At 44.8% G+C, this 15880-nt stretch overlaps 1 protein-coding gene and 1 non-coding gene across 7 annotated transcripts in view; one reads left to right on the top strand and one right to left on the bottom strand.

Moving 5' to 3' along the window:
• SYNE2 (spectrin repeat containing nuclear envelope protein 2) overlaps window positions 1-15880 on the top strand; it is a 287230-nt gene that overhangs the window by 100888 nt on the left and 170462 nt on the right. For all 6 annotated transcript variants that reach the window (XM_059723316.1, XM_059723319.1, XM_059723320.1 and 3 more), the window contains 5 exons: window positions 341-520; window positions 907-1057; window positions 8976-9134; window positions 9749-9910; window positions 13013-13114. In XM_059723316.1, the coding sequence (XP_059579299.1) occupies window positions 341-520; window positions 907-1057; window positions 8976-9134; window positions 9749-9910; window positions 13013-13114 (754 nt within the window). The remainder of the gene's footprint in view (window positions 1-340; window positions 521-906; window positions 1058-8975; window positions 9135-9748; window positions 9911-13012; window positions 13115-15880) is intronic.
• Window positions 6532-6604, bottom strand: TRNAT-UGU (transfer RNA threonine (anticodon UGU)). The gene has a single exon. It is a non-coding gene; the product is annotated as a tRNA-Thr (tRNA).

Genomic DNA, 15880 nt, shown 5'->3' with positions numbered 1-15880 from the left:
CACAAACAAAAACTCACAACTTTGGGTTGTGACAGATTGGAGATAGTAAATTGAGCAGTCACATTTTGTATTTGAATGTACTATAATTAGCTATGTTACTATAGAACACGCTGGCCTATAAAATACTGGATTTGGTTCGGAGAGTGGAATAGCTCCAGTGAAGAACTGTGCCAAATTACATCAGTTGAGGATCTGGCCCTTTATTTTTTTATCAATGTGCTTTAGACTAGGCAGTGTAAATATTTCATGTTATGTTTCCAAGAAGCCACATAATTACACGGAAAAATCATGCAGGATCTATTTTAATATAGCACTGTGCTTTATTTCTTTATTTCTTAAGGATAAAATCATTACATGAATTGGAACAAGAATTGAATCAGTGTGCCACTGACATGGACTTCATACGAGAAATTGCTAATCAGCTTCTGCAAACTGAAGAAACAAAAGGAAAAGAAGCAAATGAACAGTACAGAGCTACACAGAGGTTATGGGAGGATACAAAACTCTCACTTAGTGAATGGTAAGGGATCATACAACATAGCTGCCTGCCATAGTGGGGGCTGGGGTTGGAGAGCCATGAGGTCCCTCCAGTCTTGGGTTCAGATGAGGTTATTTTGAAAGGAGTTACCAGTATGCTGCCCAAATTTCAACTTTCTCTGCACTGAGACTCCCCTATGGCTGGAGGCGATATTTTCCACTTCCTGCCCTGAACAGGTGTAATGTTAACCATGTGCTGTAGAATAGCTGCTGGTTTCACACCCTCAGGGGAGGAACTCACTTTTCTGGATGAAAGGTTCTGTATCAATATAAGTTATTAATGTAAAATCACTTTTAAATAAGAGAAAGAGAGGGGGCAGGGGTTGCTCCCTATTACATGCACAATAAATAATTTTGTTTTTATAACAGCCAAGAGCAATGTGCCAGGGCTCTGGAGCTCCTGAAACAGTATCAAAGCTACAAAAATAGTTTGACAAGTATTATGGAGAAGCAAGAAAATGTTCTTGCACAGCAAACTTCTTACCTGGGAAAGGAGAATTTGCAGAAGATGATAGCAAAGGTGAGTGCTAGGAACTTAAATTACATAGAGGCAGAGACCCAAATTGGAAATTAGTTCTCTTTCTGATCCTCTCAAAAACGGAGCCTCAGAAACTGAGACTTGGTTCTGGCTCTAAACTGGTTGAGTCTTTAAGTGCTTCAGACCAGGTGTTTTCTGTAGATTTGTCTCTAAATCTATGCAGTAAGGTAAAGTGACTTTAAGTGTATGTGTCATTTTTTTATTCAGAGGAAAAATAATAAAGAGACTGTGTAAAAACCAAGCCCTTTTGAAATTATTGATATCAACGATGCCTGTAATGTTTAAAATACCTTCCAAAATTTCCTCCATTTTTCTATAGTAAAGCCTTTTATTGAGCAATTGCTCAGAAAACAAGTTAGGTTATGACTGGCAAGATGTTTTAAACAGCTGATGTGTGTTACCATTTTAAGCACACTAGACAAACTGGAACAAAGACAATATTCAATGCAATTATTTTGGTCTGTTTGTGCTAAAGAGGCTTCTGGTGAGGTTACAGAGGATCATTATTATAGTCCTTGCATAGCACCTGACCAAAGAATTAAGGATAAAATCATTACATGAATTGGAACAAGAATTGAATCAGTGTGCCACTGACATTGACTTTATACGAGAAATTGCTAATCAGCTTCCGCAAACTGACGAAACAAAAGGAAAAGAAGCAAATGAACAGTACAGAGCTACACAGAGGTTATGGGAGGATACAAAACTCTCACTTAGTGAATGGTAAGGGATCATACAACACAGCTGGTCAAATTCTAGCCACTGCCTGTATGGGGCACAGCTTAGAAATGTATAGCTCGGGGGATGGAAGTAGGGCTGTGCGAAGATTTGGTTCCTGATTTGATTCAGCGGAGATTTGGCCCGATTTGGCGGCCGAATCTCTGAATCCGAATCAAATCTGAGGACCCTTAAATCTCTCTGAATTAAATCGGAACCCTCTGAATCGATTCGGAGAGACTTGAAAATATTCTGCGATTCAGACACAGACACAGCTTTAAATGTTTTTTCTACATAGCTCTAGGTAGCAGGGGCTTGTGAATGCTGCGATGCTGGAGCACATGGAGCATCCCACAGAAGCGCGGGAGGCTCCCCAGTGCGTTCGGCAGCGGACCCGGAAGTGGACCAGAAGCACTTCTGGTCCACTAATGGGTCCGCTGCAGGGGGTGGAGGCCGCCCCCCCTGCACCCTCCCAACTAGGCAACTGGTAGTTCCTGGGTCGGGGTGGGGAAGGCCCCAGCACACTCCCAGGGAGACCCGGAAGTGGGCCGGAAGTAGTTCCAGTCCACTTCCAGGTTTGCCACCGAGCACGTGGAGGCCCGCCCCCCCGCACTCCTGTGGGATGCTCCGTCCGCCCCAGCATTGCAGTGATCACAAGCCGCGCTGGTACCTTGAGGTATGTAGAAAACACTTTTAAAGCTGTGTCTGTGTCCGAATTGCTGATTCTCTGAATCGGCATTGAATCTTCAGATTTAGATTTGGCCGAATCAAATCAGGGACAGTGATCCGAATCAATGAATCGAATCACTGTCCCTGATTCGGGCCGAATCTGAATCGAATAGGGCCCGCTTCTCATACCCCTAGATGGAAGGTAAGATAGCTTTCAGCCATCTCTGTACCCAGATCTTGGCTGCTCTGGATGTAACTCTGCTCTGGATGCAACTTAGGCAACCTCAGGCAAAGCAGGTCCTAAAGTGAAGTTACAGCAGCCTGTCCCTGCCTATCTGTGGGCAGCAATGCTGCCCCCTCTTCTCCACAGTCTTATGTTCTGCTTCCCCACCCTTACACACTTATTCTCTGCTGTGCTGCCCCAGTACTATGAGAGAGAGGCCATAGCTGTCTTTCTCACTTCTTGTGTTTGAGAAATTCCCCCTGTCCATATGCAGGGCAGCGAGAAACATTTTACATTGGTCTGATCATTTACATAATGGGTTGGTTCTTTGTACTCAGAGACTAGTCATCAGTGGCTCAATGTCTAGGTGAGAGGAGGTATCAAGTGGGGTTCCCCAGGGCCAGTCCTGGGTCCAGTATTGTTTAACTGTTTAATATGTTGAATGCCTTGGATGGTGGGATTGAATGGATTGGATATATTCTTTCTGGACTTCAGGAAGGCCTTCGACACAGTCTCTCACCCCATTCTCAGTAAGAAACTAGGAGACAGTGGTGTTGATGCATACACAGTCCGATGGGTCACTAACTGGCTGGAGGCCTGCACCCAGAGGGTGGTGGTGGACAGGTCTTATTTGACCTAGAGGGATGTGGGTAGTGGGGTTCCCCAGGGCTCTGTCCTCGGGCCTGCAATATTCAACATCTTCATCAGTGACTTGGGCAAGGGGGTAGAAAGCACCCTGTTCAAGTTCGCAGATGACACTAAGATGTGGGGGGAAGTGAGTACACTAGTAGGAAGGAACAGGCTGCAAGCGGATCTAGACAGGTTACGGGGGTGGGCCGAAGAGAATAGGATGAGGTTCAACCCTGACAAGTGCAAGGTAATGCACCTGGGGAGGAAGAACCAGCAGCATACCTACAGGCTGGGGAACTCCCTTCTCGCCAGTGTTGAAACAGAAAAGGATCTTGGAGTCATCACTGACGCCACAATGAACATGGGCCGACAGTGTGGGGACACGGTCAGGAAGGCCAATCATACCTTGTCATGCATCCACAGATGCGTCTCAAGCAGATCCAAGGAGGTGATCCTCCCTCTCTATGCAGCACTGGTCAAGCCGCAGCTGGAGTCCTGATCAGGGGGCAGCAGGGCAGGCCCTACGAGGAGAGGCTGAGGGCCCTGAACCTGTTCAGCCTCCAAAAGAGAAGGCTGAGAGGGGATCTAGTGGCAGTCTACAAACTAGTCAGGGGGGACCAGCAGGCATTGGGAGAGTCCCTGTTCCCCCGAGCACTCCCGGGAGTTACAAGAAACAACGGACACAAGATAGCAGAGGGTAGTTTCAGGCTAGACATTAGGAAGCGCTATTTCACTGTCAGGGTGGCTAGAACCTGGAACCAACTTCCAAAAGAAGTGGTGCTGGCTCCTACCCTGGGGGTCTTTAAAAGAAGGCTGGATGAACATCTGGCCGGGGTCATTTGACCCCAGTATTCTAGATGATCTCCTCAGGTCCCTTCCGACCCTACCAAGTATGAAACTATGAATGCACACTCAGCAAGTTTGCAGACAACATCAACTTCAGTGGAGTTGCATATCCTCTGAAGGGTAAGGTTGCATATACTCTGGACCTGGATTGAGAAATGGTTTGCAATCCATCAGATGAGATTCAATATCAACCTTGGGACACGCTGTGAAACATAGAACACTTGGTTTTCTTCATGTTGGCACTTAGCTCTTAGGATCACATGCCTGCATAAGTGTTTGCATGCAGAGGGTTTGTTTCATTGCACCATGTCACTCTTCTAGAATGTTGTTGAGTTTCCTTCTGCACTTTCAGATTTCTAGTTCAAGAGGCCTAATGGTGTGAGATGCTGCGGGACAGAAAAGGTTCGCAGACATTGTAGAATCCTCCAGATATATAAACAGTCAATTCCAGACCAAACAATGGAGGCTGAACAGAATTCTGTCCTGCTCATCTTATATGCTGAAATAGAGAGAGACCAGGCCTAACTACTCACTGGTCGGGTGCCACTGAAAGAGGGGACATGTTTTCATAGTGACACATTTACATTAATAGCACATGTGGTATCATGGGTCTTCTGGCTTGCACTCTCTGCAAGAGAATTTTAGCCTCTGTAAATACCAACTGCTATATGTGGTATCTGCTAATTGCAAAACATTCATGATACCTCATGCATTAGCTGATATTACTATGAAGGTTATGATTGGTGTAGGGGGACTCAATGAACATGCTCTAATTAGTGTAAAAATAATTTTTTCAGTGTAAGTGCATGGCATTAATATTAGTGCCAGAGACCATGGGTGTCTGGTGCCTCTGGAGTCAGGGGGGGCATGTGCCCCCCTGACACCAGTCAGTGACTAGGGGGAGGTCCCCCGGCGGCCGATTCCACTGGCCAGGGGGTGGCGTTGGTCTCACTCACAGTATAAGCGGCCACACCGCTTCTGGAGCTCTGTGGCTGCTTCTGGGAGCAGCACGGCTGCTTTTGCTGGTGGCCAGCTGCACAGGAAGCATGGCCTGACAGAGGATGCACCGATGCTCTCAGGGGGTGCACGTGCACCCCTGTGCACCCCCTACATGTCGCCCCTGCCAGAGACATTGATAGATTTAACTGCATCGGGATTAAGAGTACATTAGACCTCAAAACCTTTCAAATGACTTGCATCTTAATTTTGACACTGTTATCTTATCCTACAGATAAAATGATCTTGTTGGATCATAGGAAAGTAGGGCTGTCTTAAACCAAATCCTCCCTTAGTCTTTGCTTCTCTAGACTAAACAATTCTTGTTCTTTTAACTTTTCTGCATAAGTGTTGCTTCCCAGGCCCTAATCATTTTTGATGCTCTGTGATGGACTCTCCAAACTGTCCATATCCTTTTTGAAGTATGGGACCCAAATCTGGACACAGTACACCAGGTGAAGTCTCACCAGTGCTGAGTAAAGCAGAAGAATCACTTTATCTGATTTGCAAGTGACACTTCTGTTAATATAACTCAGGACGCTGTTGGCTTTTTTTTCCAGCAAGACCATACTGTTGGCTCATATTCAACATATGGTCTAAAGCAGGGGTGCTCAACCTCTGGCCCATAGGCCAGATGTGGCTCCTCAGGTCTTTCTCTGCAGTACTGCAGCCTATCCTGTCATCACTCAGTGTGTATTTCATAGAATCATAGATAATGAGGGCTGGAAGGGACCTCAGGAGGTTATCTAGTTCAACCCCCTGCTCAAAGTAGGACCATCCCCAACTAGATCATTCCAGCCAAGGCTTTGTCAAGCTGGGCCTTAAAAACCTCCAAGGATGGAGATTCCACCACCTCTCTAGGTAACTTGTTCCAGTTCTTCACCACCTGCTTAATGAGAGAGTTTTTCCTAATATCCAACCTAAACTTCCCTTGCTGCAACTTGAGACCATTGCTCCTTGTTCTGTCATCTGCCACCACTGAGAACAGTTCAGCTTCATCCTCTTTCTAACCACCCTTCAGGTAGTTAAAGGCTGCTGTCAGATTCCCCCTCAGTCTTCTCTTCTGCAGACCTAAATAAACCCAGTTTCCTCAGCCTCTCCTCAGAAATCACGGGCCCCAGCCCCCTAACCATTTTCACTGCCCTTCACTGGACTCTCTCATAGATTCATAGATTGTAAGGCTGGAAGGGACCTTGGAAGATCATTGGGTCCAGCCCCCTGCACTAGGCAGAAAAGACAGCTGGGGTCAGATCACCCCAGCAAGATGACTGTCCAGTCTCCAAAATTATCAGCCAATAGGCAGATTTGAATTGACAATGTCCAGTTACCAACACTCAACTCAGCCACACAAAAGGCATCCCCAAGGAAGAGGCTAAGGCTCCAGTGAGGTTTGAACTCACGACCCCTGATTTACAAGACCAGTGCTCTAACCCCTGAGCTATGGAGCCACTTATTTCTATTTTGTCCACATCCTTTCTGTGGTGGGGGAACCAAAACTGGACACTACTCCCAACATGGCCTCACCAGTTCTGAATAAAGGGAAAAATCACTTCCCTTGATCGCCTGGAATCGCTCCCAGTAGGCCATTAGCCTTCTTGGCAACAAAGGCATGATGTTGACTCATATCCACCTTATTGCCCACTGTAACCCCCAGGTCCTGTTCTGCAGAGATGATGCTTAGGGAAGCCTGTAGCAATGCATGGGTTTGTTCTGTATTAAGTGCAGGATTTTACACGTCTTTATTGAACCTCATGAGATTTATTTGGCCCAATCCTACAATTTGTGCAGGTCACTCTGAATCTTAGCCCTACCCTCCAGTGTATCTACTACTCCCCCCATCTTTGTGTCATCCGCAGACTTGCTGAGGGTGCACCCTATACCATCTTCCAGATTGCATTAATGAAGATATTAAACAAAACCACCTCAGGACTGATCCCTGGGGCACTCCACTTGATACCAGGTGTTAACTAGACCTTGAACTATTGATCGCTGCCCATTGAGCCTCAAGATCTAGCCAGCTTTCTATCCACCTTACAGCCATCCTATACTTCCATAGCTTTTTTGCAAAAGTGTTATGGGAGATCATCTCAAAAGTCTTGCTAAAGACAAGGTATACCACCTCCACTGCCTTCCCCTCATCCACAGAACCAGTCATCTAATCATAGAAGGCAATCATGTTGCTCAGGCATGCAATTTGTCCATGCGATTATTCTCTCCCAAGTCCTTGCTGAATTTCATCTGATGGATTGCAAACCATTTCTCCAGGTCCAGCATATATTCAACCTTACCCTTCAGAGGATATGCAACTCCACTAAACTTGATGCTATCTGCAAATTTGCTAAGTGTGCACTCAATCCCATCATCCAAATCATTCAACATATTACACAGTTAAATAGTACTAGACCCAGGACAGGCTCCTGGGGAACCTCACTTGATACCTCCTCCCAACTAGACATTGAGCCATTGATGACTGGCCGCTGAGTACAAAGAACCAACCAATTATGTATTCAATTTACGGTACTTTCATCTAATCTGTATGTATTTAGGTTGTTGATGAAAATACCTGTTTCCCCATTTAGGCTTCCTGATGAATTCATCTCCCCATGTTGTTTAGATGCCATCCCCCCACTTACGGCCTGGTTTATTAGATTCAAATAAACAACCCCAGCAGCAGGGTTTATGCACTGTGTCTCCTATTCTCCTTTGGGAATAATCCCTTTGTCTCCTCTTGGGGAAAAGTCTCACACCCCTTTCTGGCATCTATAATCCATCACACCTCTGCCTTTTTTCCTACCAGAGAGATCCATTCATTCCTGGCCTTTGCCAGACTTGCTAGTCCAAGTGGAGATCCTTCTGACTGATTTCAGTCTTGCTTTTGATCATGAGCCAGGACTGTGATTTCAGTTTTAAAGAGCCAAATCCATCTGTAGCAGATGCACCATGACATGGGCTTGCTCTCAAGTACAGGTGATCTGTTACAGTCATTTCCCCACCCTTGTAAGTCAGAGACCCACATTTCTTCTGGGCTGCAGGGTTACCCTCCTACTCACCGCCCCCGCCCCCTGCCCTCTCCCACCCAGTTGCTAGCTGCATCTATACCAAAACAGACTCCGTTGTCTGTCAAAGATAAGAAGACCCATTAATGTCAAATTGCCAAACACTAGAGGTCAGTGTTTCATTTCTTGCATTTTTACATGTCGTTTAAACATGCACTGTTACACTGAAGCTCAAAGAAACAACTGTAGGATTTAAATCAAAAGCTGAAGGCACATTTTTGTTTAAGCCATTACAAAGTTATTTTGACAACTGCTATTCTTAAGAACAAACCGTGCTAAAATCGGTGATCAGAATCATCAGTTATATTTTCCTTAGCTTTGTGTTGTTCAAATTATTAGGCACTGGGCTGCTTCACTTCATATCTGAAATATTGTATATGGATGCAATTTCCTTTTGATTCCTGTGGATATTCACTTGTTTGAGGCAAACTGTTTGGGTTTCGTAGGTCTGAAACTTGTTTTTAAACCCGTATTCCTGTTTCCCACTTTGCAATTTACAGCCTATATCAAGAGTTAGTTAGACGGACAGGTGGAATGTTTTAATCAGGAAATCAGCGGCACAAACACAGGGATATAATGACAGAGGATAGATTTTTAGTCTCTCTCTGTTATATAAAATGGATTATGTTGTATCATGCTGGTTTGTGTCTAAATTGAAAGGAACGGCACAGGATTTTTTTTTAAAAAGTGTTTTCCTGGATGAACAGAGTTTGACTAAATGTAGGATACCTGCTTTCAACTCCACATTCGGTCTTTTTCATAGATTGGAGTGGTAAGAGAAGAATTTAATGACCACTCTGAAGATATAGACAAGATAAATCATATCTGCAAAAACCTCCAAGTCAAGCTCAATAAAATGAGGATATTTGAGGAGCCTCCGTTTGAGAATGAAGCTAACATGATCACGGACCGATGGCTGGATGTATGTAAAAAGCAAATTAACAGGGTGGTTTATCTGTTATGCATTATAATAATTGATTCTGACTTGGTGTAATATTTAAAATAAATTAAAAGCAAGATGCCAAAGAACCTTAATAAATAAACTCAAGCGTTTATCAGAGCAAAGCTAGCGGCGCAACCATTTTGATCCATACAGCTGAATAGCCTGTGGGCGCCCAATAATAAGGGTCAGTATCAAAAGGAAATATTTACTCTCTTTGTTGGATTTTTAAGCTTTCCTGGCAACTTCAGTTGTTTAGATTGTGGAAACCGTGTAGAGAACTATTGGGGCTGGACAACTGGCAAGAAATAGAAATGTTTGCCGGTGTCTGTGTCCTCACTGCATCAATCCTATGAGATTAGATGGAGAAACCAATGAGGAAAAACACTGTGCTAAACTTATCTTTAAATTGAAAGGCTGCCACTATGGGCCGCATCTGATCCGAGATTTAAATATCACAATAAAGACGCACATGATTTCCCCCCTCTGTTGCATATCTTGTTCGTTCGGGTAATTCCATTTCACCTAGATTCGGTGATAGTGCCTTGCTTCTAAAATGTTTTTTTAATTCGTTTGTAATGTAAATCCTGTGGCAGATCAATGAAAAAACTGAAAACTATTGTGATAATTTGGAAAGAGCTCTGGCTTTGTGGGACAAGCTTCTCAGTTTGTTTGGCAAGATTGACACCTGGGCCAATACAGAACTTAGGAACATAGAAGAGTGTTATCTGGCTGAAGATGAGCTGACACAGTTGAAGGTAATTTGATAAAACTAAGGCGAATCGTACATAAAATAAGCTCAATGCAATGATAATGATTTGTTGGATATAAAGATTTATTCTGGGTATAAATATTAGGGTGTTCAGAGAAGCTTATAAAGACTGTAAATTGTCTATGCAAGGGCAATTTTTTTGGTTGAATGGGGTTCTCCATGATGATGACCAACAGGAATTCTGTTTATAAGGGGAGGTAGAACTGCAAACCAGAAGTAAATAGGTAGTAGAATTAAAAATGCCACCGTGTTAAAATGAAGATGGTGATTATTGCAGACCCTCTAGGTTCTCTAGTCCTTCTGCTAAGTACTTTAGAAACATATAACAGGGAGATGGTCTAAAGAACTAAGGGCGCTGACAGACATGGGAGAAAACCCCCCACTTTACTGGAAGGAACAAGAAGTTACTTTGACCTAGCTCTGGAGCGTCTATATAGATCGGGCGCTTCAGCAAGGATTTTTGGCGCTTTTATATGAAGCTGATTCAATTAGCTATTAGAGAAAAGCACCCAAAACGCCCCACTGAAGCACCCGATCCATACAGATGTTGCAAAAGCTGGGTCCAACTAATACTCTTTTGGGTAATCACTAGGTTCGACACAGGAGCACACTGAGTTTGAAGTAAAGTACCATTTTTTTCCACATCTGCAAGCAGCCTTACAGTTTAAATGAGGTGTTGCTTTTATCCCAGCATGTCTCCAGAGGAGGATAGTCTCTGCTACACAGACAAAGAACACCAGTGACAACTGCCTTGCTAGTTAGAAAACATCTGTCTGCTAAGGTCATTGGTCCAGATCCTCAGAATAACTGAGCAGGGCACTGTGCAATTCAAGAGATTGCAGAGAGAGCCTTTGAGTTTCCTGGATCTTTAGCTCTGGCTCATCTGGTCCCCTGCTGTAATTTAGAGAAGCCTTTCTATCAGGCAGTGATTGCATCCAGGGATCAGCTGAACAGAGGGAAGCCTTTTTCATACTCCCTTCATCCCAGTTATGGCCTCCTTGGACATGAACATTTGGGTGGGACAAACTCTCTTAAAGCAGCCCTATGGCACTGAACATCCTCACATCTTTAGCCTGTGTGGTGAGTGTCTTGTGCAGCTAAAACCAACCTGCACTATGGTACATACCAGCTGCATTGTGCTGGAGGATCTGTGCCACTGTAGCTACAGCAATCTTCCAGCAAAACAAATATTTTATCAGTTAGAACAGCGTTCTGATGGAAATGTTTCCAGTGCCCTTTGCAAGTATGCATTCTTGCTTTTTCTTGATTTATTTCCTATAAATGCCATTGTTTCTATTGCAATGCCACTACTATTGCTACTATATTTTTATAGTTGGTGTAATAATACCTCCAGTGTGCAAAATGCTTTCCAAAGAAAAAAGGTGCATATCTGTGCACGTATTGATATGTTCATATTGTTGTTTTTATTGTATTGCTATAGCTCATTTTGGGATAGCTTAGACTATATAAAAGATAGACGAACATCCCCCTGTTGGCAACTGTCTCCTAAGAGCCATTTTGTCAAGTGGAGATTGTTGAAGTGCAGCATGTTATGGCCAGACATGCCTTCCTTGCCAAGGTTGGGAGGGGCTCGTATCAGAGCCAGGTGTACTGTGTTTATGTCTCCTAGATTCCTCAGAGGGGAATCACTCAGCAGGGAGTGTAAAACCAGCTTCCATCCCCCCACAAACCACTAACACAATGAAAAAACAGGGAAAAATATGTGGTCCAATGAGCAGGAACATGCATTCCCCAGAGACAACTAGCAGCAGCACAAATATGTGCCAGGGGAACACCCCTGCATGCACACTCTGGCACACAGCAAGTGGCACCGGGTGGGGTAGGCGAAGCAGCGGCCAGCACCTGATCTGGCCCCAGCATCCTCACCTAAGGTCCTGGGGGCCTCCCCGGGCTCCAGCAGTAGCAATCCAGCTGTGTGGAGCCTGGCTGGCAGCTGAAGTGTGGCTCTGGCTCCCATTTTGGGCAGCGCACACTGCAGCCATGTGCACCATGATGCTTTTTTCTGGCACAAGTTTTCTGATAGCAGGATATCCTGGTGTCAAAAAAATCCATGGCCCTGTCAGTTAGCAACACAGTGAACCCCAGCATGTGCAGTTTGCGGCGCCACCGGTGGGATGCACCCAATATGTTTAAAACTGGCGTAAGTCCAAAGGCAATCTGGGCTATTTACTTTTTTTGTTTTAAGTGTTTTAAGCAAATTTTAAGTGTATATGTCACCAAGAAAATAAGCACAACAGGAGCTCTGTTGTGAACTATTTTACAGGCTATTTAATAGATGGTTTCCATATAAATTACACAAAAGAAATTGTACAACTTTCATATTTTGTTGATGTGAGAACAGAAAATCCTTTTTTGTGTGTGCTGTAGCGGTGAATGGGCAGGGATTACTCAGTCCCTAAGCAGGTGGAGAAGGAGAAGGAGTGCTCTGAGTGAATGAGTCACATGGAGTGGGAAATGCAGAATGTTTCTGATGTTGCCTGTTTCATGAGTTGAAGCTGCTTGTTGTTATTTTTCATTTGGACAATCACATTTTTCTGTGAGTTTCTCTCTTTTGACAGCTATGGGCGTTGTGTTGGACTATTATATATCAGGAAATCTAAACAATGCAAACAGCATTATAATGTGTTGTCATATCAACACAAACCTATATAATTAGGATCTTTGTTATTCTTGATTTCACTTTATGACTGTAGAGAATGTTTTAAAAAGTAATAATTTCTTAATAGTACAGTTAAGAATTAAGTACAAAATCAGTGTTTATCCTACGAGGTGACTATGCTATGGAAAAATAAAATAACAACTGAGGTTTTCTGCTTATTTGTCCTACCTTTTTGACACCGGAGATGTATACTTTTTTTCCTCCTGTTAAAGAAATAATTCTGAATGACTCATGATATTTGTCATAAATAACATCAGTCATATAGTCACTTTGCAAGGAAATCTGAGTGAAAATTTTGCATGCCACACTATAGAATTAGTAAATGAACTATATCATTGTAATACTCAAGAGACATCACTTTTGATAGAAAATTATAGAGTTACAGATGTGATATTTTCCCCCCTTTAGGCTTGTTTACAGGTCCAAGAAAAAAACCTGAAGGATTCTGACACAAAAGTGGCAGAGATAGAATATCTTCTTAATGGCAGTGAGTCTCCACTGGAATTACAGGTAAGACAAAGCTTATATAGTTACCAGGATGACTCTGATTATTGCAATATTGCCCCTTATGTCATACGCTTTCTAAGAAAGGGAAGACATGAGGATAGTGAAACAGGGACACAGAATTTCAGTAGGAAAGATTTCAACCAGCTCAGAGAAATAGCTGATAAGGTCCCATGGGTAAATAGATTGAAGAATAAGTGGGTTCAAGAGGGCTGTCGGTTCCTAAAGGACCTTGTATAGGAGGCTCAAAAAGACAATAGGCTATTGCAACACTGTGGAAAGATACAAAGAACTGCAGGAGATGGATGTGCCTTTAATATATCTGAAAGTCAAAGGAGAAACACAAAATCAATAAAAGAAAGGGTGGGTCATTAAGGGAGTGTGCCAAACCATAGCAAGAACTTGCAGAGACAAAATCAGATACAGCTCTCAAACGATGTTACAGACCTCAGGAAGGGGGGTCTTAGAAATATGTCAGACAGAAATATGTCAGACAAGGGGTGCACCGCTCAGTAATGAGCAGGGATCCTGGTTTTCCCTGATAAAAAAAAAAATTGCAAGTTCTCCTGACAAAATAATCACAAATTCTTTGATAAAACCCAAAACTCTGTGATTAAAATGAAACACCTCACTCCCCTCTGGCCCTGCTGGTGCCCCTCACCCCCCATCCACAGCCTCCTGTCCCCCAGCCCTGCCAGAAGGGGCCACCAGCTACCAGGGACCCAGGTCTACAGCCCCTGCCCACAGCAGGAGGTGGCAGCTGCTGCAGCAGAGAGGATCCCATTTCTCTCCCCCGCTGCCTGCTGCAGGCTCGTGTTGGGGGGCAGCTCACCCTACTGCATGCACTCCCGGGGATGCAGGTAGGACCCACACCCCCCCAGATCCGTGCGTGGGGCAGGGTGGGACCAGGGGCAGGCTGCCTGCTACAGGCTTGGACTCCCAGCCTGCTGCCCTCCCCTGGGGCCTCTGCAGCCCTGCGGGTGCGATCCGGCACGGCAGGGAACAGTGGAGCTGCGCAAGAAAGCTGCTTACCACTGCAAGCTGCACGGTGCCCTGGTGACGCATCCCCTGCACGCGTGGGAGAATGGCGTGGGCTTGTGCCCCTCACTGATGCCGGGTGTGCAGGGGACACCTTGTCAGGGCAGCACAGAGCTTGCAGCGGCAAGCAGCTTTCCTGCGTGGCTCCGCTGTTTCCTGCCACACCGGATTGCACCTGCCAAGCTGCAGAGGCCCCAGGGGAGGGCAGCAAGGTGGGAGCTGGGCAGGCCACCCCACCCCTGCCCCATGCACAGATCTGGGGGGCACAGGTCCTGCTTGCTCCCAGGAGTGCGTGCAGCTGTGGGAAGCCACTCCCCCCTCCCCCCTCCCCCCGCTGCCCTCCAGACCATCCATCCATGGCCCTGTCCTACTCACTACCCTGCTCCCCGCTGGGGCCCTGTGGCCATGTATTGCAGCTTCAGGCCCCAAGCCCCATGCAACTTTGAGCTGGGCAGCAGCTGCAACCCTAGCCCTGACCAACTCCTTCTTTCCTTCTCTCACTCCTTCCCTCCCTATGGGGGTCTCATTCTTCCTCCCTCCCTCTACTTACCTGCAGGATCTGCTCTCCAGGCTGCCTGGGGCCATGTGCCTATACATGCACATGGTGCCCCTGCTTAACTGTTCTCTTCCCGCTCCCCCCAGCCCCTTGCAGGCTGGAACTCTGCCAGCCTGCAGAGAGCTCTTTGCAAACGTGCAAAATCTGTGGGTTTCTCTGCTAAAATGAGAAATCCACGCTTGCTCCAGTAAAAGGGGAAATCCATGTTTTTCTCTGTTTTTCCATTGGAAACCTGGATCCCTGGTAACAAGAGTGAGCTATTAATAAAGGATGCAAAGCAAGCTGTACTTTTGGTAAAATGCTTTGCTTCCAACTTTACAAAAAAATTAGCTATGACAAGACAGCTAACAAAATTAATATAGCCAAAAAAGGAGAAGAGCTGTGGATCATGATACATTAAGAGCATCTCAGAGAGCTTTGGATAAATTTGAATACATTTAAATTGGCAGGGCCTGTTGTAATTCATCTCAGGGAGCTGAAGGCACCAGCTGAAGAAACGTTTGAGTCACTGGCAATAATATATGCAGTGTCATAGATAACAGATAAAGTCCCAGAGGACCAGAGTAGGACTAACGGGGCCACCTTTAAAATAAAGAAAAAAAAGGAAGACCCAGGAAATTATAGGTGGGTCATCCTGACTTTATTATATGGGAAGTTACTGGAGCAAATGATAAAATAATCCATTTCAAACACCTGGAGGAGGAACGGGTGATTACTAGCAGCCAACATGGATTGGTTAAGAACTAATCAATCCAAACAAACTTGATTTTCTTCTTTGACAGGTTAACTAGTTTGATGGGTGAAGGGAATGTAGTAGATGTAATATACTTGGACTTTAGTAAGGCATTTGCTAGTCCCACATTCAATCCCATAAATACAGTAGTGAAATGTGGGCTAGACAGAATTACTGTTAGGTAGGCACACAGTTGGTTGAGTAACCACAAGCAAAGAGTAATTATAAATTGATTAATGTCAGAATGACAGGAAGATGCAAGTGGAGTGCCATAAGACTCTTAACTGGGTCTGACGTTGTTGGATCTTATGAGGTTAGTCCAACCCCTGCATAAGGCAGCATCAGACCTGTCTAAACATTTCCGTTTGTTTAACCCAAAAATAGAGATTCCACAGTCCCCCCAGGTAATCTATTCCAGTGTTGAACAATCCTCATCTTTGCAACC

Source organism: Alligator mississippiensis, chromosome 2 (assembly GCF_030867095.1).
Source record: "Alligator mississippiensis isolate rAllMis1 chromosome 2, rAllMis1, whole genome shotgun sequence".
Taxonomy (NCBI): Eukaryota; Metazoa; Chordata; order Crocodylia; family Alligatoridae; genus Alligator; species Alligator mississippiensis.
The sequence above is the reverse complement of the archived record's forward strand: the minus strand, read 5'-3'. Positions and strand labels throughout refer to the sequence as shown.